The following is a 16,891-nucleotide window of genomic DNA, read 5'->3' as shown; positions in this document are numbered from 1 at the left end:
TAATCGGATTATATTTGAAGGGGCTCAAATATGCCAGCCTTATCTCGATAGATCTCGCACCTAACAGAAATTCTCCTGGACAAAATTCCATCACGTCTATATCTCTGAAAACCATAGAAGTAGCTGGTGGGATGTAAAACCAATCACATTCATTGGTTTACATCTCCAGTTTGGCAGGTATTGTTGATAGGCCTCTTCCACTGCCCTCTCTTCATGAATGTCTTGCTCCCTAGCTACAGTAAAACCTTGATTATCCGCCCCTCGATTAACTGTTCTGCGGTTTATCCATCGCCAAAAATATCTCAACTTTTTTAAAAGCAATGTACAGTCGCTCCAAAACAGAATGAGCGTACTCTTAATGTCAATAATAATATTGGTTTTATGTCCCACTAACAACTTTGATGGTTTTCAGAGACACCAAGTGCCAAAATTTTGTTTTACAGGAGTTCTTTTACGTGTCGGTAAATCTACCGACATGAGGCTGACGTATTTGAGCACCTTCAAATACCACCGGACTGAGCTAGGATCAAACCTGCCCAGTTAGGATCACAAGGCCATCGCCTCAACCGTCTGAGCCACTCAGCCCGGCTCTTGACGTCAAGGTATCTTGATACAGTATTCTGTTTTGGAGTGACTGTACATTGACTCTCAGACTCCTGAGTCCACGATCATACCGTACAGTAACTACTGTACGTATACATGCATAGACTGGCAATCGACATTGGAGACATGACTTCATACATTTTTTTACTACGTAATTTTATGTTGTGTAACCGTACGAATGTACTATCCCCAAATTTTTAGGTTAGGAAATTTTTGTAAAATAGTTCGTAATATTGGTCATGTAAATCATATAATTTTGTTCATTTATATGTAAAAACATAAGATTAGAAGAAGAATTTGTAGTAGGGAATTTTGTATATATATGTAACTTTAATTTGTGTAAGTGTCTGCACATGGCATGGCAGTGTAGGTTGCTCAAGAATTGTGCAACATGGAAAAAAGTGGCTATATCGGGAAAGACGGTTAAAGTATGCAGTTTCAGTTGGAGAAACGTGAGGCGTCACACTAACCTGTGCAGCGATCGGGAAGGATTCAAGACGTCGATGAAGAAGTGTGTAAAGGGATGCTCTTCGTAAAGAAGGTTGCATCCGTACATAGGGAAAGACGTTGTACTTTTCTTTACCAGATTAGGATTTTCTTCTGTAACAATAGAGTGCAGTGGAACTCTTACCTGAAGGTATGTTAAATGTATATAGTGAAAATAATTTTTGGTGGTTAGTAGATGTTTGTAATTTGCCTTTGTAAGCGGCAAACACAAGTTGGTCTCATTAAGTGATTTTTGTTGTTGTTGGTGGTTTTAGTGGTTTGTATAATTGCCCTTTTATAAACGGCAAACACGAGATGGTCTCGTCAAGTGATTTTTTTTGTTGTTGGTGGTAGTAGTTTGTAATTTGCCTTTTGTAAACGGCGAACAGCAGTTAGTCTCATCAAGTGATGATTATTGTGGTATTTTATATACATATTTCATTTATTTTGGGAGTAAAGTCATGGAATGAAACTTGCAGTAAATCTTTTATCAGTAGAGTATGGATGAACCTGGCATGCTACCCAAATTTAATTTCAGGGGTTAAACAGCAACAGGTAAGGTTATAAAATAAGTCTGGAACTTCGTCAGCCTGATGACCATCGCCTTGGGAGAGGGAGTTGCTCGTTGCTCTACAGAGTTAATTATTCCTGCAATTGTTTTTGCGGGTGGCGCCAATTCTTGTTATTTACACTTATTTCAGTCACCATTTATTCAGTTCATATTTTCAATAGCTTGCAGTAGTTACAGTTGTGTAAAATTATTTAACTTTTAACTGTTACGAAAGAAGAGGGAAGCTATTCAAATTCAACAGTCACAAACTTTATTATCCATTCCATTGTTGACGAATAATGTACTCTAATGTGCCCTCTCCCAGCCCACGGAGCGTAGAGTACGGTATGATGGTCATTTCTACTTCAGAATGATACCTACAACTTATTTGGTAGCGTGTATCATCTCCGAGTACCGTACGTAGATCTTTCATATCGTTCTCTGTCAAGGTTAAATATTTCACCACAGGCTACTGCATCATAAATATTTCACAATGCACAGGAATCAGAAACCAGCCTAGCGGTCCGTCATAGTCAACCTCCACTATTAGTAGACAGGTAAGCTACATTCTGTACTGTAGTGCAAAGTAAGAAAATGTGAGAGTGACTGATAAAGTTGAACATTTATTTTCCGTTCTAACAGCCGAGAAATGTTGAGATCGAAATCTGGAGTAAAAAGAAAACGTGTAGTTATAATCATACAAAATAAAGTTAATATAATCAAATGGTTAAAGAAAGGTGAACTAGTCTCATATTTAGCATCAGAGTTCGGTGTGGGTGTGACAACAGTGCGGGACCTAACGAAGAAAAAAGACAAAGTGCTTGTGGCGAGTTCTGACAGTTCGCATGGACTCGCTAAAAAAAACAAAAAAACAATGAAAGCATCATCTTTAAAAGAACTGGATGCTGCGTTATTCACGTGGTTTCAGCAAAAGAGAGGCAAAGGTGTACCTATTAGTGGTCCTATGATAACAGGGCAGGCAAAAAATTTTCACCCGCGTCCAATTTAAGGACAGACATGGTATTTGAGAATTAGACATCGAAGGAGAAAAACTAAGTGGTGACAGCAGTGCAGCAGAAAACTTTCGATACGAGTTTAAGCGCATAATTGAGAGATACAATTTCGTTCCAAGTCAAGTGTACAATGCCGATGAAACTGGAATTTATTGGAAGTGCTTACCCAGTAAAACACTAGCAGCTGCTGAAGAGAAATCAGCTCCTGGTCACAAATCTGGTAAGAGCGGGTTACCATCATGTGCTCTGCGAAAGCTTGTGGTGACCATAAATTAAAATTAGCTGTTGTTCGTAAACCAAAAAAATCTGCGTTCTTTCAAAGGAACAGTGATGAAATATTTCCCAGTAGATTATTGTCATAACAAATCTGCATGGATGACACGCGATATTTTCAGGACTTGGTTCCATAATAAGTTCGTTCCGCGGGTTCGAGATTTCTTGGCGTTCAAGGGCTTGCCATTAAAGGCCGTCCTTTTTCTTGATAATGCACCCTCTCACCCTGTTGATACAGAGTTGAAATCAGAGAATGGAAACATTTTTGTTTCCTATTTGCCACCTAATGTAACTTCATTAATTCAGCCGATGGACCAAGGCGTCATCGCAACCTTTAAGGCGCATTATAAGCAGGAATTGCTAGGCCTCTTACTTCCCGAAGAAACATCGATGGTTGAGTTCTGGAAAAAACTCAATCTTAAAGGAGTGCTTTATCTTGCCCAGAAATCATGGGATCTAGTAACTGCTCAGAACATCACTCGATTGTGGAAAAAAATGTATATTGATGTCGAAGAGCTTGCCAACGATTTTCATGGGTTCACTGATGAAGATGAAAGTGAGGGATTGATGATCAAAGGTATCCTGAAGACTATTGAAAATAACATTCACTTTGGAGAAGTGGATGAAAGTAACATTGAGGTGTGGCTTCATACTAACGAAGTATTGCCTGGGCATCACATTTTAACTCATGACAAAATAGTAAATAAAAGCACGAATGGGAACTCGGCAGTCAGCTGCGAAGTGACGAGTGAAAGTGAGGGGATGGGGAAGAAGAGTGAGTCACAAACAATCGCGTACCGCTTCAGACCGCACTGGAGTCGGCTGAAACGTTACTGGAATTCTTGGAGCAAGAGGATGATTGGGATTTTTCAGACATTCTTTTAATCAGAAAGCTCAGAATGCACATAAAGAAGAAAATAAGTTGTAAGAAAGTGAAAAAAAAGTAACAGATGTTTTTAAAGCAGCTTAAATGACACCAGGAAAATTAATTATTTATGGTCTGCTGGTAATTTAGGTGCCAGCCCCGTGGTGTAGGGGTAGCGTGCCTGCCTCTCGCCCGGAGGCCCCAGGTTTGATTCCCGGCCAGGTCAGGGATTTTTTTCTCAACCTGAGGGCTGGTTCGAGATCCACTCAGCCTACGTGATTAGAATTGAGGAGCTATCTGACGATGAGATGGCGGCCCCGGTCTCGAAAGCCCAGAATAACGGCCGAGAGGATGTGTCGTGCTGAGGCCGCTCGCAATCTGCAGGCCTTCAGGCTGAGCAGCAGTCGCTGGGCAGGCCAAAGCCCTTTCAAGTGCGTTAAGTGCTGTTGGGTTTGGTAATTTAGGTGAATATTTAGTATGTATTGTTGTAGCTTTGACTACATTTTGGTTTCAAAGAGGGTTTAATGCACTGCATTTTAAGGTTATACGGTATGTATTTTATGTACTTTAAAGTCCATTAAAATTAGTAGTATGGATTATCTGGGTTTTTTTTTATTAACCGTTCACCCATTCTCAGGCATTAGAATGGATAACCAAGGTTTTACTGTACAATGTTAGTCTTGACCACATCCATCTATTGGATTCTAGATCTTCCAACCATGGGTATGAGCCATGAGGTGTGAAGAGAACACAGATCTGCTCGTCACCACTGGAAGAATGCTCACCATCACTGGAACTCTGAGAATTTAGGGGAAACATCTGCTGGCAATGAGTTGAGGAAGGACTGCCAGCAGAATGTTGCCGAAGCTAGGGAAACAAGTAGGAGACTAGAAGAAGAGAAGTTCTTGGCGTTACTACAATACTTCGCTTTACACTGAATGTAATCACTGAGAAGAGCGACGATAACCTGAACTCAGAATGGTGGCTCAGAGACAAGCCATGCCGTGTTATGATGCACACAGGGTAGCACTCACCACCGCTGGGCTGGATACCACCAAGGGGCTGATAGTGAAGGAACTGAACTGCCCTTATGTGCTGTGGATATCTTCAAGAGACACTATCCCTGTCTGGAAAGAGGCACTACTGGACTTGATATTAACATGGAGAAGTCTACAGGTTTGGGCTTTGTTGCAGACATCACCGGTAAGGTCATTTTGGGAGCCAATGTGTTCCAGGCTTACAAAGCGACAGTTGACGTGAAATGATGAGAGTTATGGCTGGATTGTCAAGAAGTTATGCTCTGATGCCCTGGAATACGTCCCCTAGGAGTGAGGGTAAACTACCCAACAAAGATGTGATACCGGCCTATAGTGAGGTGCTGGTGACAGCACAAGTGGAGGAGCTAGTGGTTTAACTAGTGGTTTAACGTTGTACTAACACATCGAAAGTTTTCGGCAATGGAAGGCTGGGAAAGGACTAGGATTGCGAAGGTAGTAGCCATGGCCTTAATTAAGGTACAGCCCCAGCATTTGCCTTGTGTGGAAATGGGAAACCACAGAAAACCACCTTCGGGGCTGCCGACAGTGGGACTCAAACTCGCCATGACCTGAATGCAAACTCACGGCTATTTGACCCTAACCCGCATGGCCAACTCGCTCAGCGAGTGGAGGAGCCTCTCAAGAACAGAGAAGTAGTGGAACCCAGACTGACAGCTACCGAACATGGACTTTCTAGGCAAGGACGTACATGCCAATACGAAATAGCCTGCTGGTATTAATTCTCAATACGACAATCTGATATGAAGGAGGTTAAGAAATTATTATTAATAAAAACTACCTTTCCAATACTCAATGTCCTTTATATTTAGGATAAAACCATTTAAAGGTTTGCCAGCATCTCAAAGGGACTCACGCAGCTCACTGAGCTCGATAGCTGCATCCATTTAATGGTTTTATCCTAAATATAAAGGACATTGAGTATTGGAAAGGTGGTTTTTATTAACATAATAATTTCTTATCCTGAAATCCAATACGGTTGTAAAATGAGATTTATAACTTGTAATGAAGGAGGTTGACGACAAGCTCCGAGGGGTGATATATGATGCCAGAAGTCACCTGGAGGCAGACGAGTTCAAGAAGCTCAAGATTCTAATCATGGGGTTCCAGGACATCTTCAGGATAATGAGAGGCAACCACAGGACTTATACGGTGTTCCTTCGCAATAACTCTTGACGTGATCCCTGTCCATCGACCACCCTGTCGAGTCCCTCTGGCTAAGAAGACAGAGATTGACTAGATGCTGGATGACCTAATGCAGCACACAGCGATCGAAGAATCTTAATAGGCTATAGTGCTGGTAAAAAAGAACAGCGAGCTCCACTTCAGCGTTGATAATTGGAAGCTGAATTAAGTCATCAAGGACTACTTTCCATGACTCCGAATTAATGAACTGAATATGAAAACACGGTAAGGAAGCTACTTAAAAGAATCTGGAATCTTGACTGACACTGGAGCAGGTGCCCAGTCACCTTACCCAGAGTTCAGAGGATCTCAAACCTGGATCAGAATTCAGGATATTTTAGGTGGCACTTTACCAGGAGGACAAGGAGAAGATTGCATTCTCTACCAATCAGGGGTTGTGGCAGAACACTGTTCTGCCATTTTGACTGCATATCGGACCTGTAACTTTCAAGTGTGATGGAGTCCATGCTGATAGGGCTTGCACAACACCTGCCAGGTGGTTCCTAGATGACATCATCGTCGTAGTAGGAGACACATTCCCAGAGCACCTGGAAAACATCCGTGAAGTGTTCCAGAGACTACAAGATGCTCACCTGAAACTGAACCCTGGGAAGTGCCAAATTTTCCAGCAGAAAATACCTAGGGCACATTGTGACACCAGAGGGAGTTGCCACAATCCAAAAATGCTAGCAGCCGTTAGACTGGCCTGCACTGAAAGACAAGCGCGAATTGAGGAGTTTTCTACGCCTGTGAATATACTACCAGAGGTTCACTGGCAATTTTGCCAGCATCTCAAAGGGACTCACGCAGCTCACTGAGGGCAAGAAGCTGTTTCAATGGCCACTGGAAGCAGAGGCCGCATTTCGGTCACTCAAGGAGTCTCTATGCTCAGCACCTATTTTGCGTTATCCCAAACCTGGGGAGAAGTTCCTTCACCGACACAGAGGCCAGCAATGTAGGGATCGGTGGGAGTGCTGTCACAGATCCTAGACAGAGAGTAAAAGTGATGGTGTACTACAACAAACTTTATCCAAGGACAGTGTGTCCTGCCATGAAACTCTGGCCATCGTGAAGACACTGAAGCATTTCCACAGAAACCTGATTTATACACGGACTATTCTGCTTTGGTATGACTTCTAAATTTAAAAGGTCTGGAAGGACATACTACTCGGTGGGTGCAACACCTGCAGGAATATTAATTCACTGCTGAACATCAACAGGGAAGATCATGGCCTGAGAACTGCATTCAGTGTTGGGAGGTTGAGAGGCTAGCTGCTACAGTAGACATCTGAACCGTGAGAGCTGTACAACAGAAGGCTGGGACAGCACTGCTCAGAGGAGGAAGTAGCTTGCAGATGACAATGTTGGATAGATTCTTTGGGAAGCAAGTTGGGACAGCGACCAGCATGAAAGGACATTGCCAAGTATTGCCCAATGTACAAGGCAGACTGGGTTCAGTAGAAGTCATTGGAGGTCAACGACCCTTTATTGACACATGTATAGAAATCAGCCAGTTAGAAGAAGAAGGTCGCCCAGCTGATAATTCCCACAAACAGGTGGAAGGAAGGAAGGAAGGAAGGAAGGAAGGAAGGAAGCAGAGGCAGAGCTACACAGCTGGTTAACCTGTTCCAGTGTGTAGTCTGTCGCCAGTTGTACTTTTTATGGGGTCATCCTGAACATTAAATCATATGGCAGATGAAGCAGATGAAGATTCAATTTTTTTGTAAGTTCCTTCAATTTCTCCTTACTTCCACAGCCATTTCTAACTCTATTTCTTTCCAGTCCGCACCTCCTTCTTAGTCTCTTTATTTCTCTATTATAATAAGGTGTTACGAGTTGTATTTCCGAATGTAACACATAGTGACTGGAAGCATTCTTTTGATAACTGCAGCTGTTGAAAGTCAGACACTCACTTTTAAGTATATTTCGTGCTTACTTCTCTACATTTATCATATCAGGATTTACCTAAACAGCCGTAAATGAGATAAGAGACCGCATTGTTTAGGTTAGGTATGGTATCGCCCGAATGGTGCCAGAAGTTCCATGATGGAAAGAATAGAAATAAATAACAGGAAAGTTTGCTGCTTTTATGGATATCTACAGGTGTGTCAGTAATGCATTTTATTATCATAATGTTTAATTTCGTACGTTCGTTGTCTCCCATTTTTTATTAACACATACCCTAGTATGTTTTGTTTGGCATCTCCAAAAATTGTTGAAAGTAAGTGGGGACATAAAAAAAGACACTGAAGCATTTCCACAGAAACCTGATTTATACACGGACTATTCTGCTTTGGTATGACTTCTAAATTTAAAAGGTCTGGAAGGACATACTACTCGGTGGGTGCAACACCTGCAGGAATATTAATTCACTGCTGAACATCAACAGGGAAGATCATGGCCTGAGAACTGCATTCAGTGTTGGGAGGTTGAGAGGCTAGCTGCTACAGTAGACATCTGAACCGTGAGAGCTGTACAACAGAAGGCTGGGACAGCACTGCTCAGAGGAGGAAGTAGCTTGCAGATGACAATGTTGGATAGATTCTTTGGGAAGCAAGTTGGGACAGCGACCAGCATGAAAGGACATTGCCAAGTATTGCCCAATGTACAAGGCAGACTGGGTTCAGTAGAAGTCATTGGAGGTCAACGACCCTTTATTGACACATGTATAGAAATCAGCCAATTAGAAGAAGAAGGTCGCCCAGCTGATAATTCCCACAAACAGGTGGAAGGAAGGAAGGAAGGAAGGAAGGAAGGAAGGAAGCAGAGGCAGAGCTACACAGCTGGTTAACCTGTTCCAGTGTGTAGTCTGTCGCCAGTTGTACTTTTTATGGGGTCATCCTGAACATTAAATCATATGGCAGATGAAGCTCTCTTCCGAAGACCATTTTGACAGGCCTCGTGCCTGCTGTCTCATGATTGGATGTACGGTAGGCCACCTCGTCTCCGTCCATGTGGTGTGCTGGACAATCTTCCTTAGATGTGCTTCAGCACTCTTCACAAACTGCTGTATAATGCCATCCGACTATGGGTGGAGAAGTTTCATTCAGGGCTTGAGTGCACAGAGACTCTGCAGAACCTCCTTCATTGACATACACGGAGCATCATATGGACTGGGATGATAGGACAGACATCGGAAGATGGAGCCAAACGTGACACTGGTACTGAGAACCAAGGCCCTCATACGCAGAGTAGGGGCCAGAAGCAGCAGTACATTAGAATGCCGTTCGAGGGGATAGCCACTGACATTACTGGATCATTCCCAAAATGGATGCTTCCAGCCACTGACTACCGGTATTTAAGCAAGTGGCCAGAGGTCTATCCCATTCCCAATCAAGAAACGTCAATAGTGGCCGACGTCCTGGTGGAAAACATGGGTCACTTATGTGTCCTGACGGAAATGCAAAGTGACTAGGGAAGGAACACGTAAGTATGTCCTACGACATCTCGAGGTAGGTAGTGATCAGATGAAGGTCCATTACAACCTGCAGGCAAACTTAGCACGATTCTAGAATGGTGACCAAGTGTGGCTACACTTACCTACATGGACAAAGAGGAAGTCATCGAAGCTGTAGGCACCATTAATACGAGTATTAATGCTGTAGTCTACAGGAATCAGCGGCCTCCTCAAAGGAAAATAATGGTCGTCCACGCAACAATGTCGGCACAGTAGCAACAATATGTCCGAAGCTAGCAGCAAGCAAAACAAGACTGCTAGCAAACTGTATAATCGTACGCGAGTATATCCCTGATTTTAGATTAAGATATGTTTGTATGTGACTATCTCCCAATTTTAGGTTAGGATATTTTCGTAAATAATTTGTAATATAGTGAATATCATGCGAGTTTGTTCAATTAAGATGTAAAAAGAATTCATAGTTAAGGAATATTGCATATGTGCATCATTATATTTTTTATAAATTTCTGTTTGGGTAAGAGTCTGTGCATATGGCCTAGCAGTGAAAATTGTACAACAAGGAAAACAGTTACTATATCGGGAAAGACAGTTGACATAGGTTGAAAGTGTTGCAACAAGTGATTTAGAAACCAGGGGTACGGCCAGGAAGTGTATGCTGAAGATGGTAATTCATCAATGTGGATGAACATTCAAGATCGCTATTTTCAGATCGGCAGCTCGGTAACCAATCCAAAAGATATGATTTTGAATGAGGTTGTGTTGACCAAGAGACGCTTGACAATGTAGCAGTTGGAGCGTTGTTTCCAGTGGACTCTTTCAGACATGACAGACATATGGAGCAAGCCTATATATACACGTGCGCGCATGTCCAACGAGTTATTGATGATGATGATGATGATGATGCTGATGATGCTTGTTGTTTAAAGGGGCCTAACATTTACGGTCATTGGCCCCGTGTTATTACTATCAATGTTCATGACCATTGCGATTGCTCTTGAAGACTGTCACCTTGTTACAGGTTACATTAAAATAATTTAAACATAATAATAATAATAATAATAATAATAATAATAATAATAATAATAATAATAATTCCTGGATCCGGGAGACAGTGGGTTCGAATCCAACTGTTGGCAGCCCTGAAGATGGTTTTCCGTGGTTTCCCATTTTCACACCAGGCAAATGTTGGGGCTGTACATTAATTAAGGCCACAGCCGGTTCCTTCCAACTCCTAGGCCTTTCCTATCCCATGGTCGCCATAAGACCTATCTGTACATCCACTCCCCAAGCAATAGGAATTAACCATTCTCAGTTAAATCCCTTGGCCCAGCTGGAAATCAAATTCTGGGGGCCTCTGCACTCAAGGCCAGTACACTGACCATTCAAGCAAGGAGCTAGTCAATAATAATAATAAAGGCTGAAATAAGTTATCTTCAATCAATCAATCAATCAATCAATCAATCAATCAATCAATCAATCAATCAATCAATCAATCAATCAATCAATCAATCAATCAATCAATCAATCAATCAACACTGATCTGCATTTAGGGCAGTTGCCCAGGTGGCAGATTTCTCATCTACTGTTTTCCCAGCCTTTTCCTAAATGATAGCAAAGAATTTGGAAATTTTTTGAACTTCTCCCTTGGTAAATTATTGTAATCCCTGACTTCCCTACCTATAAGCGAATATTTGCACCAATTTGTTCTCTTGTATTCCAACTTTACCTTCATATTGTGACCTTTCCTACATTTAAAAATACCACTCAAATTTATTCATCTCATAATATCATTCCACGTCATCCCTCCACTCACAGCTCGGAACATACCCCTTAGTACAATTTACTAACTTCATCATATAGATCCGTATTGATACAGTTAAAACTAAGAAACAATGTTAGGGTTTGGTCCAAACAATCAATACACATCACTTTACAAGTGAAAAACTATTTAATTAAAGAAAATATATTAAATATTTAATTAAAAACATAAATGAAATATGTTACTAATATTTTACAATGAAACATATGTACCGGCACGAATATGTTTAATGATTGTTTAATGACACAATATATTAATGTAACCAAATTTTGAAGGTTTATGTTCGACGTTCAGCATTGGAAAAAATACATCCTACTGTGAAATGTGGAGGGGCTCTGTGATGGTTTTGGGGTTCTTTCACATTCAGTGGAGTTGGTAGAATGCACTGAATTCAAGGAACACTGGACAAAAACACCTAAAATTCCATCTTATCTCGTTATGCTCTTCGGTCTGGGCAGCAACGTAGGTTTGTCCTCCAACAAAACAATGACCCCAGACACACGTCTTGCTATTGCATGAATTATCTCCAAAACAAAAAAAACTCTGGGCAATTGTCTTTAATGGAATGGCTCCCGTCAATCCCCGGACTTAAATTCAATTGAGCTGCTGTGGGAGGAGTTGGATCGGCAAGTCTGAAAAGTGTGCCCTTCTTCATCGGAAAAGCTGTGGGTCTCTCGCAGAATGTCTGGCAAAGCATACCTGCATCAGTGTTAGAAAAACTTATTCTGAGAATACCAAGAATAGTTAAAAGTGTACTTGCAGCAAAGTGGGGTTTTTCTGATGAGAAGAGAGTTTGATGTGTTCTGGTGATCCGTGGGAGTAAATGTGTACATACTGTTTATTTCTTGCTCAGATGTAACGTAAAAACATAGTTTTATTGTAAAATATAAGTTTGATGCTTGTTGTTTAAAGGGGCCTAACATCGAAGGTCATCGGCCCAACTATTAGTTTTGTAATATATATTTGTCAATATCTTGCATAGGTATGTTGTTTTCTTTTAATCTCTGTCCCATTATTTAACAGTTCAATGCTTGTCTGGAAACTTTTGGCCATCAGTGTACTTCAGAAATAAATATTTATTTATTTTTTATTTATTTATTTTCCTTGGTTATGATCATGTCGCTCACTTTAAAGCCCCTTCATCTACATGCCAGGACACCAGATACCATTATCCTCTTTCAATACTGATCTTTCATTGTGGTTATCCTTTGGTGTGTTACCACATTCCTGCCTTTCTTTGCTGACAAGACCCACATTTACAATTCACTATGTCTTCTGGTAGGGCCTAGAGCAAATTTGTTACTTTCACTGACCTCTCTCAGCCTCATCCTTGTTTTTGACAATATGAAAGTGACTGAGGTATGAACAATGCTAGTAATGCCGTTCTTTATGCAGCCAGTCCCTGTTATGAAAGGTATAAAAATGTCGCACATATGGTCAGTTGGTGCATGCATTTCAGTGGGTTTGGCAGACTGATATGCAATAAAAATTTCTGGCTCAGTGAGCAAGGCAATGGGAAACTAACTCACTCCTCATTTCCCTCGTATGCCTCTTCAGTGATGCATAGACCATCCGTAACAGCTGATGGTGGAGCTGTTGAGAATCAAACCAGCCTTTGAGCTGAGAACACAACATACAAAACCTTCCTACAGGCTGTATCAAAATTCAATACTGTCAACTTCTAAGGATAATGGAAGAGACTGAAACTAGTGTTATTTGATAATACTCATGGGTCTGAAACAAATATTGACTGACAATATTATCTGTGCTGTGACAACAGGAAAGGAAATTTTAGAGCAGAGCAAGAGAGTGTATGAGACTTCAACTGAATTGAGAAAGAGCTCGTCCCTCAGGTGCTTGCAATTGTGTACTCTCTACAGCATATGCCGGGGGTCTTTGAAGGTGTATGACAGGCAATGGCCCGTCGTTGCAGAGCGTGTATTGAAGCAAAGGAAGACTCACTTTTGAACAGTTTTTTTTAAGGATCACAATTAAATTGAAATGTAACAGTTTAATTCTCAACCACCTCAAAATGAGCTTCTTCAACTATTAATTTCTGACCTATGATTATTTAATAATAAACGTGTTTCAGAATGAGCTTTTTTCTATTGGTTTTACGTCACACCAACTCAGACAGTACGGCAACGATGGGATAGGGCAGAGCTAGGACCGGGAAGAAGCGTCTGTAGCCTTAATTAAGGTATAGGCCCAGCATTTTCTGGTGTGAAAATGGGAAACCACCGAAAACCCTCTTAAGGGCTGTCAACTGTGGGGTTTGAACCCTTTATTTCCCAAACACGAAATCACAGCTATGTGACCCAAACTGCATGGTCAACTCATTGATAAAATATCTGCTTTTGCTTCTGCTATCAATCCTAGAAGTTTGATAACTTAATTTTGATACACCCAGTATACACTGGTGTACTTTCAACCAATCTTGATCAGCTGTCCTCAAAAACTGACAGCAGGGACTGAAACACTAGATGCCTTGTGTTCATTACCAACATTATGATTAGAAAGGCAGTTTTGTATGATGTGATCATAGAGTATGTGTGATCTGAATTGTGTCTGCCTGTTAAGGATGTTTGTTTGAGGTATAATGTGGGTATATTTCATATTGTTCTAGAGTGTCCTTTAGGGCTGATGTGAAGAATTTGCAATCTTGTGTTGATATATGCTAATTGTGTCTTATGTCTAGTCTTATGGTTTTTTTTTTCTACCACTTTTCCAGGTGCGAACTGTGTCACACATGTGATTCGGCCCCTATATGGAGGGATGTAATCACTATTGCATGTTTCTGTGGTGGTTGGTAGTATAGTGTGTTGTCTGAATATGAAAAGGAAAGTGTTGGGACAAACACAAACACCCAGTCCCTCGGCTGGAAGAATTAATCAGTTGTGATTAAAATCCCTGACCCGGCCGGGAATAGAACCCGAGACCCTCTGAACCAAATGTCTCAAGGCTGACCATTCAGCCAATGAGTCCGACAAGTGAAATCCTTAATATTCATAATTTAAAAAAAAAATTAAGAAATCAGATGCTTACCCACATAAGATTGCTTCTCTTTGTTCAACTGTAGTCCTTGGGACTCTAGATCCCGTATTATTGATTCTCCCATTCGAGAATTTTCCCATGTTCTAGAAAATAAAATAAAGTAATGTCAGAAGTTTCCTTGGAAATAAGCATTAAATTTAAAACTATTGAACCCAATAAAATTTTGCATATAAATTTGGGGTATGTGGTGAGTGTTCTCATAATCCTTGTTCTTGAATCTACAGTAATGAGCAGGGGCTAGGATTTATAGGTAATAAAATATGTACATATAAATATATGGGCTAAAAAATGTCAAAATATGAACACATTTAAAAAACAAAATATGTGAAAATAATGTAAAGAATATTAACGTCAAGATACGGAAGATAGACCGGGTATACCATCTCGCAAAGTATACCGTATTTACTCACGTATTAGGCCCCCTTTCCCCCCAATTTTACAGCCAAAAAAAGTAAAGGGGGTTCAATATGTCATAACCTCAAATTTTGTGCAGTGAACACATGACTTCTAGGCCATAAAGAGCTATAATTTGTACATGTAAACATTCTACACTGTTCTTTAACAAAACCTATGAATGTATTTGAGTTATACTGGCTATTTTCATTGGAAGGCAGTATTTCTAAATGTTAAAAGCCTTGCGTCTTGGGTGGTGTGCTAAGTCCCAACTGACGAGCCTAACTTAGCACACGAGGACGAAACGCAGGCAACCAAGAATGAGTTAGCTGGAAAATTTATAATGTCCAATAATGGACCATTATATTGGTATTATAAATTTACTCATTCAGGACAAATATTTTAGGTTCCCTATGGGAATCAACATCTACATCATTTGATGGCCAGGCAGGCATCTATTTTTGGAAATGAGACATAGCTCTCATAGTGCAATGGCACTGCTGCTGGCTTCAAATAGCCTATGCAGTGGCCTCTACGGTATGCACTAGCCTTGCGTCTTGGGTGGTGTGCTAAGTCCCAACTAACAAGCCTAACTTGGCACACGAGGGCGAAACGCAGGCAACTAAGAATGAGTTAGCTGGAAAATTTATAATGTCCAATAACGGACCATTATATTGGTATTATAAATTTACTCATTCAGGACAAATATTTTAGGTTCCCTATGGGAATCAACATCTACATCACATACCAGTTAATTGAGCAGCTCTTCTTCTTTCTCCCAATTCTTCCCAGCCCAAACTTTTCAAAATTTTTGTAACACTACTCTTTTGTCGGAAATCACCCAGAACAAATCGAGCTGCTTCTCTTTGGATTTTTTCCAGTTCTTGAATCAGGTGATCTTGGTGCGGGTCCCATACACTGGAACCATACTCTGGTTGGGGTCTTACCAGAGACTTATATGCCTTCTCCTTTACATCCCTACTACAACCCCTGAATACTCTCATAACCATGTGCAGAGATTTGTACCCATTATTAAGAATCATATTTATGTTATCACCCCAATGAAGATCTTTCCTTATATTAACACCTAGATACTTACAATGATTACCAAAAGGAACGTTCACCCCATCAACGCAGTAATTAAAACCGAGATGACTTTTCCTATTTGTGAAACTCACAACCTGACTTTTAACCCCGTTTATCAACATACCACTGCCTGCTGTCCATCTCACAACATTATCGAGGTCACGTTGCAGTTGCTCACAATCTTGTAATTTATTTATTACTCTATAGAGAATAACATCATCCGCAAAAAGCCTTACCTCTGATTCCACTTCTTTACTCATATCATTTATATATATAAGAAAACATAAAGGTCCGATAATACTGCCTTGAGGAATTCCCATCTTAATTATTACTGGTTCAGATAAAGCTTCACCTACTCTAATTCTTTGAGATCTATTTTCTAGAAGTATAGCAACCCATTCAGTAACTCTTTTGTCTAGTCAAATTGCACTCATTTTTGCCAGTAGTCTCCCATGATCCACCCTATCAAATGCTTTAGACATGTCAATCGCGATACAGTCCATTTGTCCTCCTGTATCCAAGATATCTGCTATATCTTGCTGGAATATCTACAAGTTGAGCTTCAGTGGAATAACCTTTCCTAAAATCGAACTGTCTTCTATCAAACCAATTATTAATTTCACAAACATGTCTAATATAATCAGAAAGAATGCCTTCCCAAAGCTTACAAACAATGCATGTCAAACTTACTGGCCTGTAATTTTCAGCTTTATGTCTATCACTCTTTCCTTTATACACAGGGGCTACTATAGCAACTCTCCATTCATCTGGTATAGCTCCTCCGACCAAACAATAATCAAATAAGTATTTCAGATATGGTACTATATCCCAACCCATTGTCTTTAGTATATCCCCAGAAATCTTATCAATTCCAGCCGCTTTTCTAGTTTTCAACTTTTGTATATTATTGTAAATGTCATTGTTATCATATGTAAATTTTAATACTTCGTTAGCCTTAGTCTCCTCCTCTATCTGGACATTATCCTTGTAACCAACAATCTTTACATATTGCTGACTGAATACTTCTGCCTTTTGAAGATTCTCACATACACACTCCCCTTGTTCATTAATTATTCCTGGAATGTCCTTCT

At 40.6% G+C, this 16,891-nt stretch overlaps 1 protein-coding gene across 1 annotated transcript in view; it reads right to left on the bottom strand.

Moving 5' to 3' along the window:
• Positions 1-16,891, bottom strand: part of LOC136864147 (pleckstrin homology domain-containing family D member 1) — a 315,900-nt gene that overhangs the window by 173,767 nt on the left and 125,242 nt on the right. Inside the window, exon 4 of the mRNA XM_067140786.2 lies at positions 14,313-14,404. Coding sequence (XP_066996887.2) covers positions 14,313-14,404 — 92 coding nt within the window. The remainder of the gene's footprint in view (positions 1-14,312; positions 14,405-16,891) is intronic.

Source organism: Anabrus simplex, chromosome 2, assembly GCF_040414725.1.
Source record: "Anabrus simplex isolate iqAnaSimp1 chromosome 2, ASM4041472v1, whole genome shotgun sequence".
NCBI lineage: Eukaryota > Metazoa > Arthropoda > Insecta > Orthoptera > Tettigoniidae > Anabrus > Anabrus simplex.
This window is presented reverse-complemented; position numbering and strand designations above follow the sequence as displayed.